We start from the raw sequence: 13,627 nt of genomic DNA on the forward strand, positions 1-13,627 counted from the left end.
ATGCAGGCAACCTGGTTTGGTGGCGAGGGGCTCGTCCAGCTGGCCTTTTGGCTTCCAGAGTCTTTCTGAGATCAAGGGGGAAAGCTCCCCTTTCACCTCCGCCCACCCGAGGTGCCCGCGGCCTTTTATTTTCCTCTCCTGCATAATGCAGGGCCTGTTGTCCAAATCCAAGTTGCCCAGGAGGCGTGGGGAGAGCTTGGCACGGCGGACGATGGCGCTGGCAAGGAAGCGGCGCCGGCCCGAGATGAATCCAAAATGGCACCTCCTGCTCAATCACCCGCTCGTCCCATTCAGGGCGGGACAGGGCGGTGCCCGTTGCTGGGAACCACAGGAGGGCAAGGACTCTTGTGCTTGGATCCTGCATGCAGGTTTCCCATAATGGGCATCTGGTTGGCCACTGTGAGAACAGGACGCTGGACTAGGTGGGCCGTTGGCCTGATCCAGCAGGCTCTTCTGATGTTCTTAGACCCATTGAAGTGAATGGACAGGACGAGTTTGGGTTCATTCATTTCAATGAGTAGGACTTAAAGGTAAAGGGACCCCTGACCATTAGGTCCAGTCGTGGGCCTTGGGACTCCTGGCAAGGTTGGCAGCTCCTGGCAAGGATTTCCTGCTGAGCTGTGATGCCCATCACAGAGATGGACAGGACTAGTTTGGGTTCATTCATTTCAATGAGTAGGACTTAGTGCCCCTTGTGCATTGCAGGGGGCAGGACTAGATAACCCTTTCAAAGCTATAGTTCTGTGAATCCTTGGGAGAAACCCAGGACAGCCCAGAAGGGGGAAGGTGACCCCCAGCCGCCTCGACCCACGCAGCAGGTGCTGGTATGGGGGGGATGCCACCCCATGTCATGCCCTCACCCTGAACAGGACTCCCAAATCCGACGCATCTTCGGCACCATGATCAACCAGAAGCTGCAGAATTTCGACGAGGGGCTGAAGCCCCTTGGGAACACCATCACCGAGGCGACTGTGGAGCTCTACAACAACGTCGTCCAGCGGTTCCTGCCCACCCCGGCCAAGATCCACTACCTCTTCAACCTGCGCGACATCTCCAAGGTAAACAGAGGCCTGCTCAGACCCTGGGACTCTTCCCTACAAGCTCGGAAGGGCCTTGGGGGCGGGGAGGGTGGTAGGGGTGGCAAAGAGCCTGCGGAAAGGGGTGCCGCAGGTGAGGCTCTGTGGCCGGAAAACCACGGCGCGGCCACGCAGCGCTTCCCCATCCTTCAGAAGCAGGAATGGGAGGCAGGTGCCTTTTGATTGATGCCGCCGCAAACACAAGGAGGGGGGCAGATCACCCACAAGTTCTGGGCTCATTCTGCCTCAGGCAAGGAAGCAAGTCCTTGTTAGCTCTCCACAGCTTTGAGTTAGAGAAGCTCCTGTCTCTCTCCCCCCCCCCCCCTTCGCCTTTCCCCTCGGTGTCTTCCTGACATCTTCATTTCTCTTTTGCCAAATGCTGCGGCTTTCTCAGAATCAGAATGTTTCCCACCCCTTTTGTCTTCTGCTCCTACATCTTACAGAAATGTTGTGGGGTTAAGCCAGAGACACAGGGGAGGCTTCGAAGCGGGGACTGAACATATCTGCATCGCCCTCCATCTAAAGCAGCCTCCTTCCAACCAGGGACCCTCCGGGTGCTCTGAACTACAACTCCCACCAGTCCACAGCCAGCCCGGCTGATGTGGGAGTTGTAGTCCAAGGCACCTGGAGGGCACCAGGTTGGGGAATGCTGGTTTCACCAGCACGTAGACAGAATGTGCTTGTTTCTGGGGTCTTCCTCTGCCTGAGACCCGGCAGACGAGGCATGATGGATTTTTTCCCTGCGTGTGCGATCCTCTGTGCCAGCCCAGCGGCTGGGAGCATTAGGATTCCAGGCGAGCTCATCTCCTTCCCGCCAGCGCCGCGGCGCTCCCACATCAAACGGGCACGGCAACTTTGGAGAGAGTTTGAAGACATCAAACGTGCGCTGAACGTTTGTCCTCGGCCCTGAGCCCTGTAGCGCTGCTCGTGCACATCAAACGCTCGCAGGTTGTGAGCAAGCCGGGCTGCTTCTGCCTGTTGCCCCCCCCCCCCCCACTGCAGCAGTCGCTAGTCAGCTACCAGGAGGTGGTGGGGTGAGGGCAAAGGGGGATTTGGGACTCCTCTGCTTCTTGGGCAGCATCACCTGTGAATGTTCCGGCTTAGAAGAGCCTTCTGGCTTTACCCTGGCTTCCCATAGGAGGCAGTGGTGGCCACAACCTGGATAGCTTTAAAAGAGGATCAGACATAATCATGGTGGAGAGGACTTATCGATGGCTACTAGCCACAATGTCTACGCTCTGCCTCCACAATCAGAGGCAGTAAATGCTTCTGAATACCAGTTGCTGGAAATTGCGAGAGGGGAGAGTTGCTCGGGAGTGGCCGCCGGGACCATATAACACCGGCCCTAAAGGATCTACGTTGGTTCCCAGTACGTTTCCGAGCACAATTCAAAGTGCTGGTGCTGACCTTGAAAGCCCTAAATGGCCCAGTAGACCTGAAGGAGCGTCTCCACCCCCATCGTTCTGCCTGGACACTGAGGTCCAGCTCCGAGGGCCTTCTGGCGGTTCCCTCCCTGCGAGAAGTGAGGTTACAGGGAACCAGGCAGAGGGCTTTCTCGGTGGTGGCGCCCGCCCTTTGGAACGCCCTCCCATCAGATGTCAAGGAAATAAACAACTATATCTGACTTTTAGAAGACATCTGAAGGCAGCCCTGTTTAGGGAAGCTTTTAATGTCTGACGCTGTATTGTTTTTAATATTTTGTTGGAAGCCGCCCAGAGTGGCTGGGGAAACCCAGCCAGATGGGCAGGGTATAAATAATAATTTACTGTTGTTGTTGTTGTTGCACCTGGGTTCTGCTTGCTGGTCTCCCATTGGGGCATCAGGTTGGCCACTGCAAGAACAGGATGCTGGACTAGAGGAGCCACTGGCCTGATGCATCAGGGCTCTTCTTATGTCCTCATGCCTCTGGAGAGAGGGCTTGGCAGTGTCTCTTGATTGCCAACCTTGGAAAAAATGGGTTATTTAAGAAGATTTCCCTCTGCCTCTCACTGAGCAAGGCAGGTCCTGGTAAATACGTCCTCAGACCAGAAAAGTACAGTCATGGAATTGTAGAGTTGGAAGAGATCCCAGGGGTCTTCCAGCCCAACCCTCCAATGCAGTCAGATGGTGGTCTGAGCCATTGAGCTGTGGTGACGACCCTTCCTTGGGACCAGAGGCAGGCGCATTTAGGGCCCTTTGCCGAGGGTGGTCGTGGGATGGCTCTCCTTGGAAGACCAGCTGGGGGTGGGGCCCGTCCTCGGGGCTGGCCTAGAAGATGCTTGCCTGGGGTCCATAGCGGTTCTGTCGTCCCCGCTTGTCTCAGGTCTTCCAGGGCATGTTGCGAGCCCACAAGGACTTCCACGACACCAAAGCCAGCCTCACCCGCCTGTGGATTCACGAGTGCTTCAGGTACAGATTCCCTGCTTGCCGCCTTCTGCCACTGTGCAAGAGCCGCCTTTTCCATCCTGGTGCCTGAGAGCAGTGGTGGGAGTTCTCTGTAAGGCCCCCCTGGCTCACTTTCATCATTTCCTGCTGCTTGTGGAGGCTTGTCTCCTTGGGAGACCCTGCCTGTGGGCAGTGCCCTGGCCATCAGAAACTGACATCAACAGTCGCCAAAACACCCATGTGATGCCCAGGCGCAATTGCCAGGTGGGAGAAGAGGGTCACTTGGAGCTGTTTAGCTGTGGGTCGAGGAAAAGTCCTCCTACTTCCCAAAGCCGCTTCTGGGCTTTAAGGAATTTGGGTGCCTCTTCCCCTCATCCTGGACCCCACAAGGGGGCTTCTGGATTCATGGGTGACCTCCGAGCACATGGATCCCTTCTTTTCTCCGTCAGGGTTTTCTCCGACCGTCTGGTGGACGCTGCAGACATGGAGACCTTCATTGCCCTCTTGAGTGAGAAGCTGGGCACACACTTTGACCTGACCCTCCACAACCTTTGCCCCAACAAGCGCTCACCCATCTTTGGTATGTGCCGGCTGTTCTCTGGAGCTGGAGGTGGGGAGGCAAAGGGTGTGTGTGTGATGGAGGTGCCAGTTTAAAGATCCCCCAAATCCCCTTTGGGGTTGTGAGATGAGGTGGTGCTGTCCGTCTGTGTGTCTGTCTTAAAACTGGTTCCTGATTGGAAGTTGATTGACTTCATCAGCCTGAGTTGATTAATCATTTAGATCTCCATCAGTTTGCACAAGGAAGAAAAAAAGCACATGGTTCATTTTTAGCTCACACACACACACACACGTTGCATCTGGACTCATCTTAGGAGATGTATTTGCTTTTGTTTGTTGATTATTAATGTTTAAATGTTTAAAAAAAACGGGGACACGGGTGGCGCTGTGGGTAAAAGCCTCAGCGCCTAGGGCTTGCTGATCGAAAGGTCGGCGGTTCGAATCCCCGCGGCGGGGTGCACTCCCGTTGCTCGGTCCCAGCGCCTGCCAACCTAGCAGTTCGAAAGCACCCCCGGGTGCAAGTAGATAAATAGGGACCGCTTACTGGCGGGAAGGTAAACGGCGTTTCCGTGTGCGGCTCTGGCTCGCCAGAGCAGCGATGTCACGCTGGCCACGTGACCCGGAAGTGTCTGCGGACAGCGCTGGCCCCCGGCCTCTTAAGTGAGATGGGCGCACAACCCCAGAGTCTGTCAAGACTGGCCCGTACGGGCAGGGGTACCTTTACCTTTTACCTTTAATGTTTAAAATTGCATCTCTCTATTCTACCATATGGCACTTGAGCTCATCCGAACCATTCTCTACTTGCCATGATGACTCTGCTCTGCCTCCACCAGTTGTTGGAAACTGCAGGAGGGGAGACGGGCTCTTGCCTAACGAATCCGGCTTGCAGGTTTTGCACTGAGACTTCTGCTCAGCCGCTTGGACGACAGGATGCTGGACTAGAGGGGCCACTGGCCTCATCCGGCAGGGCTCTTGCTCTGCTCTCTCACTCAGACCTGGGAAGAAGGGCCTCTGCTAAGGGAGCGTTCCCTGTCCACCGTTTTTCAAAGCGCTTGTAGTTATGGTTGTAAAAGCTTGAAAGGGGAGCGGAGTAATAAGAACAGATTCCAATAATGCAGTATGATCCCATCTTACTTGCATTTAACTTTCACAATTGAAGGCCGCTGGTTGACCTCCCGCAAGTGAAATGCAAGCAAGGAGGAGAGCTTAAAAGCCCCTTTTGCCTTGGGTAGCTGGCTTTTAAGCTCTCCACCTTGTTTGGAAAGCTAGACGCTCTCTGCCCTGGGATGCTCGCGTGGGTGCGGTTTCAGTAAACGCGTTGTTGTTTTGAAAAACCCCACATGAGATGCAATCGCGCCGTAATACCGATTGCCCCTCTTTCCCTCCAGGGGACTTCATGCGCAACGTCTACGAGGACCTGACAGACATGGCCGTCCTGAAGGCTGAGATGGAGCGCGCCTTGGGCGAGCTCAACCGGACGCCAGGAATGGTGCCCATGCGACTGGTGCTCTTCCGGGACGCCATTGAACACAGTGAGTGAGAAAATCCTGGCTGAGACTTCTCTCTCTGCCGTTTCCATGAGACGCCCCCCCCCCCCATGAACTGGCATAGGGAGGACTCTTGAGCTGAGTCTGGAAGGCTAGTTTACCCCCGGACCAGGGCAGCACCCTCCTGCAGGTGGGGTTTGACAGCCACTCGCCGATTCTCCCTGCAGTAACCCGCATCGTCCGGGTGATCAGCCAGCCGCGAGGCAACATGCTGCTGGTGGGCATTGGTGGCAGCGGGCGCCAGAGCCTAGCACGGCTGGCCTCATACATCTGTGAGTACTACACCTTCCAGATCGAGGTCTCCAGGCAGTACCGCAAACAAGAGTTCCGGGAAGGTAAGGATGCCCATTGTCTCCCTCCGGCTTTGGGAGTCTGGCCCACAAAGCCAGCCTGGGTTAGCCACACACCCTCTCCTTTGACCTGCCCTCCCCTGGCTGTTATTTCTCGCAGACATCAAGAAGCTGTACCGCCAGACCGGGGTGGACCAGAAGCCCACCACCTTCCTCTTTGTGGACACGCAGATTGCGGACGAGTGCTTCCTCGAGGACATTAACAACATCCTCAGCTCCGGGGAGGTGCCCAACCTGTACAAGCCAGATGAGTTTGAGGAGGTTCGTGTCTCTTCCACACCCCATGGAGCTCCGGAAAGACAGGAGGGCAGCGCAGGGATCCGTGCCGTTCTGCTTCCTGTTGCAACAGACAGGCTGAATGAGTTCTCCTCCTGGGAAGGGAGAGGTCCGGAGGGTGGCAACATGCGAACAGGGCCTTCTTTGTGGTGGCTCCCCATCTGTGGAGTGCTCTTCCCAGGGAAGCTCGCCTGGCGCCTTCATTTTTTTATATATATAATTTTTATTAAGGTTTTCAAAATATTACAAAAAGAAAAAGGAAAAATAGGGAAAGGAAAAATACAAAATCAAAACAGTTAAAAACAATTCAATCTTTCCATGTCATATCTTTCATTTGCCTGTTCCCCGGACCTCCTCACACCTCCCTTTTTTGTATCCAGTTCAATTAGTTGGTTCAGCAAATCCTTTCCCTCTTTGTTTTTATCCTAATCTTTAGTCTTAATATATTATAACTTTAAATTATCACCTGTTAACAATCCATTTTTGCACATCTTTTTAACATTACTGCTGAAAACCACTTAACTTCAATCCAACATTCTTCATTATACACCTTTAGGTGCCAGGCAAAAATGTTCAACAAGGCCTTTGGTTGATCCGATTTACATACTATGCCCTTTTAAAATGTGGGGGGGGGGGGAGGTTGAGGGGGGGATATTGGGTTGTTGCTTTTATTTTTATTAGGTATTTTGTGGTTTTATATCTTGATTTTATTCCGTGAACCTCCCTGAGACCCCCGGGTATAGGGTGGTAAATAAATTCAGTCAGCAGCAGCAACAGCAACAACAACAACAACAACAACAACAACAACAACAACAACAACAACAACAACAACAGCTTCTAGCTGGGAGATTACCAGCCAGAGGATTGTTGTTGTTGTCTATTGAATTACCGGTAATAGTCCCAGGCAGCACATGATTTCTTAAAAAAGGAGAGGTACTGAGGCTACATATTAGGAGCCACCTTTTTGGACCAAGGAGCTATTCCAAGTCACCACCACCACCACCCCCAAAAAGCCCCAGGTGTGTGTGGACCTGGCTTCTGTGGAAAGACACTTATTGTGATGACTCTGGTAGGGCTGTGACCATCGTACCTGGTCTCAGAGTTGTGACCCCGCCTTGGAGCCTTTTCCCTTAGCATCTGAAGACCTGCACACCTCTCCCCTTGAGCACCTGAGTTTGGAGAGGTTGAGCATCTGGGCCTGTGTGGACCCCCAATAATTATAATAATAATTAGAGGGGAATTTAGATGAAGCTGCCTTACCATGCTGGTTCTGTCCACCCAGGTTCATAGAATCATAGAATTGTAGAGCTGGAAGGGACCACAAAGGTCCTCTAGTCCAACCCCCTGTTTTGCCCAACCTGGGGCTCAAACCCACGACCTTGAGATTCAGAGTCTCGTGCTCAGCTGGTTAGAGCACGGTGCTGCAAGGTTGCAGGTTTGATCCCCGTATGAGACAGCTGCATCTTCCTGCACTGCAGGGGGTTGGACTAGATCAGGCATAGGCAAACTCGGCCCTCCAGATGATTTGGGACTACAAATGATGATTTGCGATGGTCACCTCCAGGCTTGACTACCGTAATTCGCTCTACGCGGGGCTGCCCTTGAAGCTGTCCCAGAAACTCCAGCCGGTGCAGAATGCTGCAGTGAGGCTCCTCACAGGGTCTCTGCCATGGGAGCATATTCACTCAGTGCTTTTCCAGCTGCACTGGCTCCCGGTGGAGTACAGGGTCAGGTTCAAGGTGCTGTTTTTGACCTTTAAAGCCCTTCACGGCCTAGGACCCTCGTACCTATGGGACCACCTCTCCCGGTATGCCCCACGGAGAGCCTCAAGGTCCATAAATAGCAACACCCTAGAGGTCCCGGGCCCTAAGGAAGTTAGATAAGCCTCAACCAGAGTCAGGGCCTTTTCACCACTGGCCCCGGCCTGGTGGAACGCTCTGTCTCATGAGACCAGGGCCCTGCAGGATCTGATTTCTTTCCGCAGGGCCTGTAAGACAGAGTTGTTCTGCCTGGCCTTTGGCTTGGAGCCAATTTGATTCCCTCTCCCTCTTTCTTTTTTCTTTTCCTTTCTCCTCCTGCTGTGATGAGGCTACATTTTAATATTTTAATGTTTCAATATTTTAATGTTGTATTTTTAATTTTGTTTTTAAGTTGTATTCATTCAACTTGTTTTTATTATTGGTTGTTAGCCGCCCTGAGCCCGGCCTTGGCTGGGGAGGGCGGGGTATAAATAAAAATTATTGTTATTATTATTACAATTCCCATCATCCCTGACCACTGGTCCTGCTAGCTAGGGATCATAGGAGTTGTAGTCCCAAAACACCTGGAGGACCGAGTTTGCCTATGCCTGGACTAGATGATCCTCAGGTTCCCTTCCCACTCTCTATGATTCCACCATGCTCTGCTCCTCTACCTGGCACAGAAAGTTTGAGGCCGAGCTAGTGAGCAGCACCTGAACCGATGACACGGAGCGGTTCGTTGTTCCCACAAGGGGCATTTCAAAAGTGGCAACAGGTTCCTTTTCCTTGATCCTCTTTCTTCCCCCTCTCTCTGCCCCCCACCCGCCTTTCCGTCCCCAGATCCAGACCCACATCATAGATGCAGCTCGGACAGAGGGCATTCAGGAGAGCCAGGACAGCCTCTTTGCCTTCCTCATTGAGAGGGTGCGGAACAACCTGCACGTGGTGCTGTGCCTGAGCCCAGTCGGGGATCCGTTCAGGTGAGGGGAGGGGGGAGCTGCCGGGAGGGATCATCAGAGCAGAGGCTGCTGTCTAGACAGGCACAGGGGCGGCTTCTGCTCGGAGCAACAGCGACCCCTGGTGGACACAGGGGCGGCTGGAGAAAAATGGCCGTTAACAAAGTGAGGTGGGCAAACCAGAGGGCCGTGGCCAAGGAGTAAGGGAAGCGGGGAGAGGCATAGTTGGTGCAACGCCAACCCACGGCTCTCTCCGCTGTGCCTCAGGAACTGGATCCGGCAGTACCCTGCCCTGGTGAACTGCACCACCATCGACTGGTTCTCTGAGTGGCCCAAGGATGCCCTGTTGGAAGTGGCGGAGAAGTACCTGGAGGGCGTGGACCTGGGGACCGTGGAAAAGGGGAGCCTGGACACGGTGAGGGGGAGCCCCTGCCCCTCCCAACGCGGCGCAGAGGGGGGCTGTCCTGAAGGTTGGCAGGGCTCGTTTGACAACGAGGAACCAAGCCTGTTGTGCCTGCGGAACACTCTGACACTGGAGATTCAGCAGGCAGCTGCTGAAAACTCCGCCAGGCCTATGCATCCATCCACAGTGGTTAATTGATGCATTTAATTTCTTTAAAAAAAAGAAAAGAAATATATTGTGTGGTTTCATCTTTTTAACGCTGTAAACCACTTTGGTATTATTTTTTATGGCGCAGCAGTATATAAATATCTTTTTATAAATAAATGCGTGGCTGCAGGCAGCGGGTGAGGGTTCCTTTTCCAAGCTGCATGAAGGCAATAATGCTTCTGATGGCCAATTGCTAGAAGCCACAGGAGCGCTTGACTCCTCCTTGTGGGCTTGACACTGCGGCATCCGACTGGCCACTGTGAGAACAGGATGCTGGACGAGATGTGCCTCCGTTGGCCCGATCCAGCCCCCAGGCTCTTCTTTAGGTTCTTTTAGCCTGATTCTCTCCTTCCTCTCCATCCTGTCTAGATGCAAAAGCGAGTGGCTAGGATCTTTGTGACCATGCACTGGTCCGTGGCCAGGTACTCACAGAAGATGCTGCTGGAGCTGAGGCGCCATAACTACGTCACCCCAACCAACTACCTGGAGCTGGTCTCTGGCTACAAGAAGTAAGGGGGCCCTTCTGGTCTCTCTCCAGGGAAGCCGAGTACGATGGCCGAGAGCCAGGGAGCGTATGGAGATCCATGGGCGGCCCAACTTCTGGGCTAGACTGGGCTGCAGAGCAGTCATGGAGCCTCCCCCTTCCTCCTTTTGCAGGCTCCTGGCTGAGAAGCGGAAGGAGCTCTCGGACCAAGCCAACAAGCTCCACAACGGGCTCTTCAAGATCGATGAGACCCGGAAGAAGGTGGAGGTGATGACGCTGGAGCTGGAGGAAGCCAGGAGGAAGGTGGCGGAATTCCAGAAGCAGTGCGAGGAGTACCTGGTCATCATTGTTCAGCAGAAGCGAGAAGCTGATGAGCAGCAGAAGGTGGGTGTCCAAGGCTGGGCTCCCAGGATGCTCTCCTCAGTCAGCAAACTAAGGTCCGCGGGCTGGATCAGGCCCAATTGCCTTCTGGATCTGGCCCACGGACGGTCCAGGAATCGCCGTGTGGATCGCCAGCATGTGGGTTGCCAGCATGTGTGTTCTTTCCCTCTCCCTCACACGGCGCCAGCGGCGCCTCTTCCCTCCCTCCTCCTGGCTTCTCCCTGCCCTGCCTAGAGGAGGAAGGGGGCTGGGCTTTGTTGAGCCGCAGCTGGCTGAGCGCCCCTCTCGAGCGACCGCCATTTAAAGCAGCCCCTCTCCTCTGCCCTTTCGCGCACCGCTCATTGTCCCTCTCCTGCCCCCGCCACAGCCCCTGCCGCTCACAAGACACAGGTAAGCCTGCCTGGTCCTCTTGCATATATATTTTTTCAAAATATAGTCCAACCCCCCCCCCCCCACAAGGTCTGAGGGACAGTGGACCAGCCCCCTGCTGAAAAAGTTTGAGGGCCCCTGGTGCTGAGCCGTCTCCTCCCCCTCCTCCTCTCCCCACAGATGGTGTCAGCCAACAGTGAGAAGATCGCAGCCGAGGAGATTAAGTGCAAAGCTTTAGCGGACACCGCCCAGAGGGACCTGGAAGAGGCCATGCCTGCCTTGGAGGAAGCCATGAAGGTAGCAGGAAGGGGAGGGACATTGTAGAAGCCCTGCCCCGTGGGCTGCAGGATCTGCTAAGTTAGGCAGCCGATAAGAGCTGTGCCAAATCTCTGGCGAACCAAACAGCACAGCAGAGTTTGGGGCGGGCAGGATTTGTGACCCGCAGAGTTCCTCTGCTGCAATGCGCACGACTATTTCACTTCAAACAACAGTGTTGTGTTTCTTACCGACTCTAGGCAAACAGGGAGATCCATTCCACCAAATTGGTACTCTCCCAGCTTCCCTGTTAGGAGGCAGTAATGCCACCAACCTGCTTGGCATTAAAAAAGGATTAGAGATATTCGCGGAGGAGGAGAAGAGGGCTATTGGAAGTTACTAGCCAGGGTGGCTGCATTCTCCCTCCACTGTTGGAGGCGGCAATGCTTGCAAATGCCAGCTGCTGGCAGGTCCTCCTCGCTGGCATCTGGTTGGCCCTGTGCCAGCAGGATGCTGGACTAGATGGCCCATTGGACGCATCCAGCAGGGCTCTTGTAATGTTCTTAACCACACAGCATTCTGTGTCTGTGTGCATGCTCTGGCGCCACCCTCCCTGCGCAGCCCCAACGTGCTGGGATTTCCCAGCTGTGTGGTGATGGCTGGAGATTTAGGATGCTCTCCATTCCTCTCCAAGGGTTAGAAGGGTGTGTGTGTCCCCCTTTCCTTCCTGTTTCCATGCTCTGACTCCCTGCCTGACTCTCCCTTTGGAGCAGCCGCTTCTGAAAGGCCCCTGCGCCCCCCTTTCCCTCCCCCCAGGCTTTGGAATCGCTCAACAAGAAAGACTTGACCGAGATCAAGTCTTACGGCCGCCCTCCCACCCTGGTGGAGACAGTCATGCAGGCGGTCATGATCCTGCGAGGCAACGAGCCCACCTGGGCCGAAGCCAAGAAGCAGCTGGGTAAGTAAGGAACCTAAAGCAGGCCCAGAGACAACGTGTGTGCGGACAGATAACATGGATCTGGACCGTGATGCAGCGGAGAGCGGGGTGAATCCTTTCCACCTCTCCCACTGCCCTCTCCCCAGACCTCTTTTTTCTGGGAGGGCATTTGCCGCCAGGGTTAGAGACAGCCTGCTTCTGGGCTTCCCGGAACTGTCCTGTTTTGGTCACTCTGTGGGGCCTGGTTGCAGAAGTCCAAAGTGCCATCAGCACGACCCAAAAGGGCTCTCCTGGCATCGCCCGGCTCCCCTGATCCCGATCCCGCTTCTCCAGGTGAGCCCAACTTCATCAAGCAGCTGGTCTACTTTGACAAGGACAACATCTCCGACAAGGTGCTCAAGAAGATCAGTGCCTACTGCTCTCAGCCGGACTTCCAGCCAGACATCATTGGGCGCGTCTCGGTGGCTGCCAAATCCCTGTGCATGTGGGTTAGAGCCATGGAGGTGAGCATCAAAAGCTCCGTCTGTGGAAGGGCCCGGCAGCAGCTCTTTGCATGGTGGGAAGATGCTTTGGGGTTCGATCTTTGCAGGTTGCACTCCATCCTCTGCTTCTCCCCACCTTCTCCTTCCCAGATGTACGGCCGCATTTACCGTGTGGTGGAGCCCAAACGTGCTCGAATGAATGCTGCCCTTGCCCAGCTGGCAGAAAAGCAGGCCGCCCAGGCCGAGGCTCAGGAGAGGCTCCGAGAGGTCAGTTGGCCTCCGAGGGCGATCCGGGAGTGCAGTTTGGCTGCAGGAGTCATGGAGACTCTTGGCCTCTCCTTATTGCGACCACATCTTCTACACATTTAACTTGTGGCATCTCAACCACACGCAGTTGAAGTCTTGACTGGTTAAAATTCTGTGAGTTAAATCCAAGCTGTAGGAATGGATATAGACACTTGGAGAGGATATATTGTTTAGCTATTGTCCTTCCTTGCTCACGTTTGTGAGATCAGCAGAATACCACCCTCTGCAGCTAAACCTGGAAGCGAAGTCAAGGTTGATTTAATAAACTAGGATGCTTTAAGGCAGTCTGGATTTTCCTGGTCTCACCCCTTTTCTCCCCCTTTAAAAACAACAATCACACACACATGTGAAGAAATAAAAGTAGCGTTTACTTACATAATCTAGGTCTTGAAGCAGCAGTTACCGTAGCAAAATGAAGGCAGGTTTAAAACTGCTGTCTAAGTTACAAAAGTACAAAATGTACGTTCAGAAGTGCTGTCTGAGCTGCAGAACTCAGACATGCACGTGAGGGTGAGCTTGGAAGCATGATGAAGAAAAAGGGTGATGCCCAAGCAGGAAGGAAGGAAGCGTGTAGGAAGACAAAGGAAGTGACCTCTCTAGCAGTTTTTTCCAGGAAGGCTCTGTGAGCCTCAGTCCCTTCATGTGCCTGTTGGGTTTTCCTGATGCAAAAAGAGCTTTCAAAGCTGGGGTGTGAGGCCCTCTTGGCACGCTGGCTCCAGAAGGCTTAAGGATGCTTGACTGAGGGCAGTTTGAGTATGTGCATTTGAACCAAACTTCTGTGTAAGATGTGGCCCTATTGTATAATGGCGGTGGTAGGGCGTTCCCTCTGTGCATCACCCCAGGCCAGCCCTTGTAGGCATCTTCCCAGCGAGGAAGGCCCTGGCAACGGACCTGCTCCTAAGGCCTGCTCTCCACCCTCACCCCAACCCCTGCTCAG

The 13,627-nt window shown here is 54.1% G+C and overlaps 1 protein-coding gene across 3 annotated transcripts in view; it reads left to right on the top strand.

Moving 5' to 3' along the window:
- Positions 1 to 13,627, top strand: part of DNAH2 (dynein axonemal heavy chain 2) — a 142,709-nt gene that overhangs the window by 98,823 nt on the left and 30,259 nt on the right. For all 3 annotated transcript variants that reach the window (XM_028701690.2, XM_028701687.2, XM_028701689.2), the window contains exons 52-65: positions 870 to 1,058; positions 3,379 to 3,464; positions 3,890 to 4,020; positions 5,387 to 5,530; positions 5,713 to 5,880; positions 5,996 to 6,156; positions 8,751 to 8,890; positions 9,134 to 9,281; positions 9,846 to 9,985; positions 10,134 to 10,344; positions 10,891 to 11,007; positions 11,782 to 11,923; positions 12,236 to 12,405; positions 12,535 to 12,651. In XM_028701690.2, the coding sequence (XP_028557523.2) occupies positions 870 to 1,058; positions 3,379 to 3,464; positions 3,890 to 4,020; positions 5,387 to 5,530; positions 5,713 to 5,880; positions 5,996 to 6,156; positions 8,751 to 8,890; positions 9,134 to 9,281; positions 9,846 to 9,985; positions 10,134 to 10,344; positions 10,891 to 11,007; positions 11,782 to 11,923; positions 12,236 to 12,405; positions 12,535 to 12,651 (2,064 nt within the window). The remainder of the gene's footprint in view (positions 1 to 869; positions 1,059 to 3,378; positions 3,465 to 3,889; positions 4,021 to 5,386; positions 5,531 to 5,712; positions 5,881 to 5,995; positions 6,157 to 8,750; positions 8,891 to 9,133; positions 9,282 to 9,845; positions 9,986 to 10,133; positions 10,345 to 10,890; positions 11,008 to 11,781; positions 11,924 to 12,235; positions 12,406 to 12,534; positions 12,652 to 13,627) is intronic.

Source organism: Podarcis muralis, chromosome 13, assembly GCF_964188315.1.
Source record: "Podarcis muralis chromosome 13, rPodMur119.hap1.1, whole genome shotgun sequence".
Lineage (NCBI taxonomy): Eukaryota > Metazoa > Chordata > Lepidosauria > Squamata > Lacertidae > Podarcis > Podarcis muralis.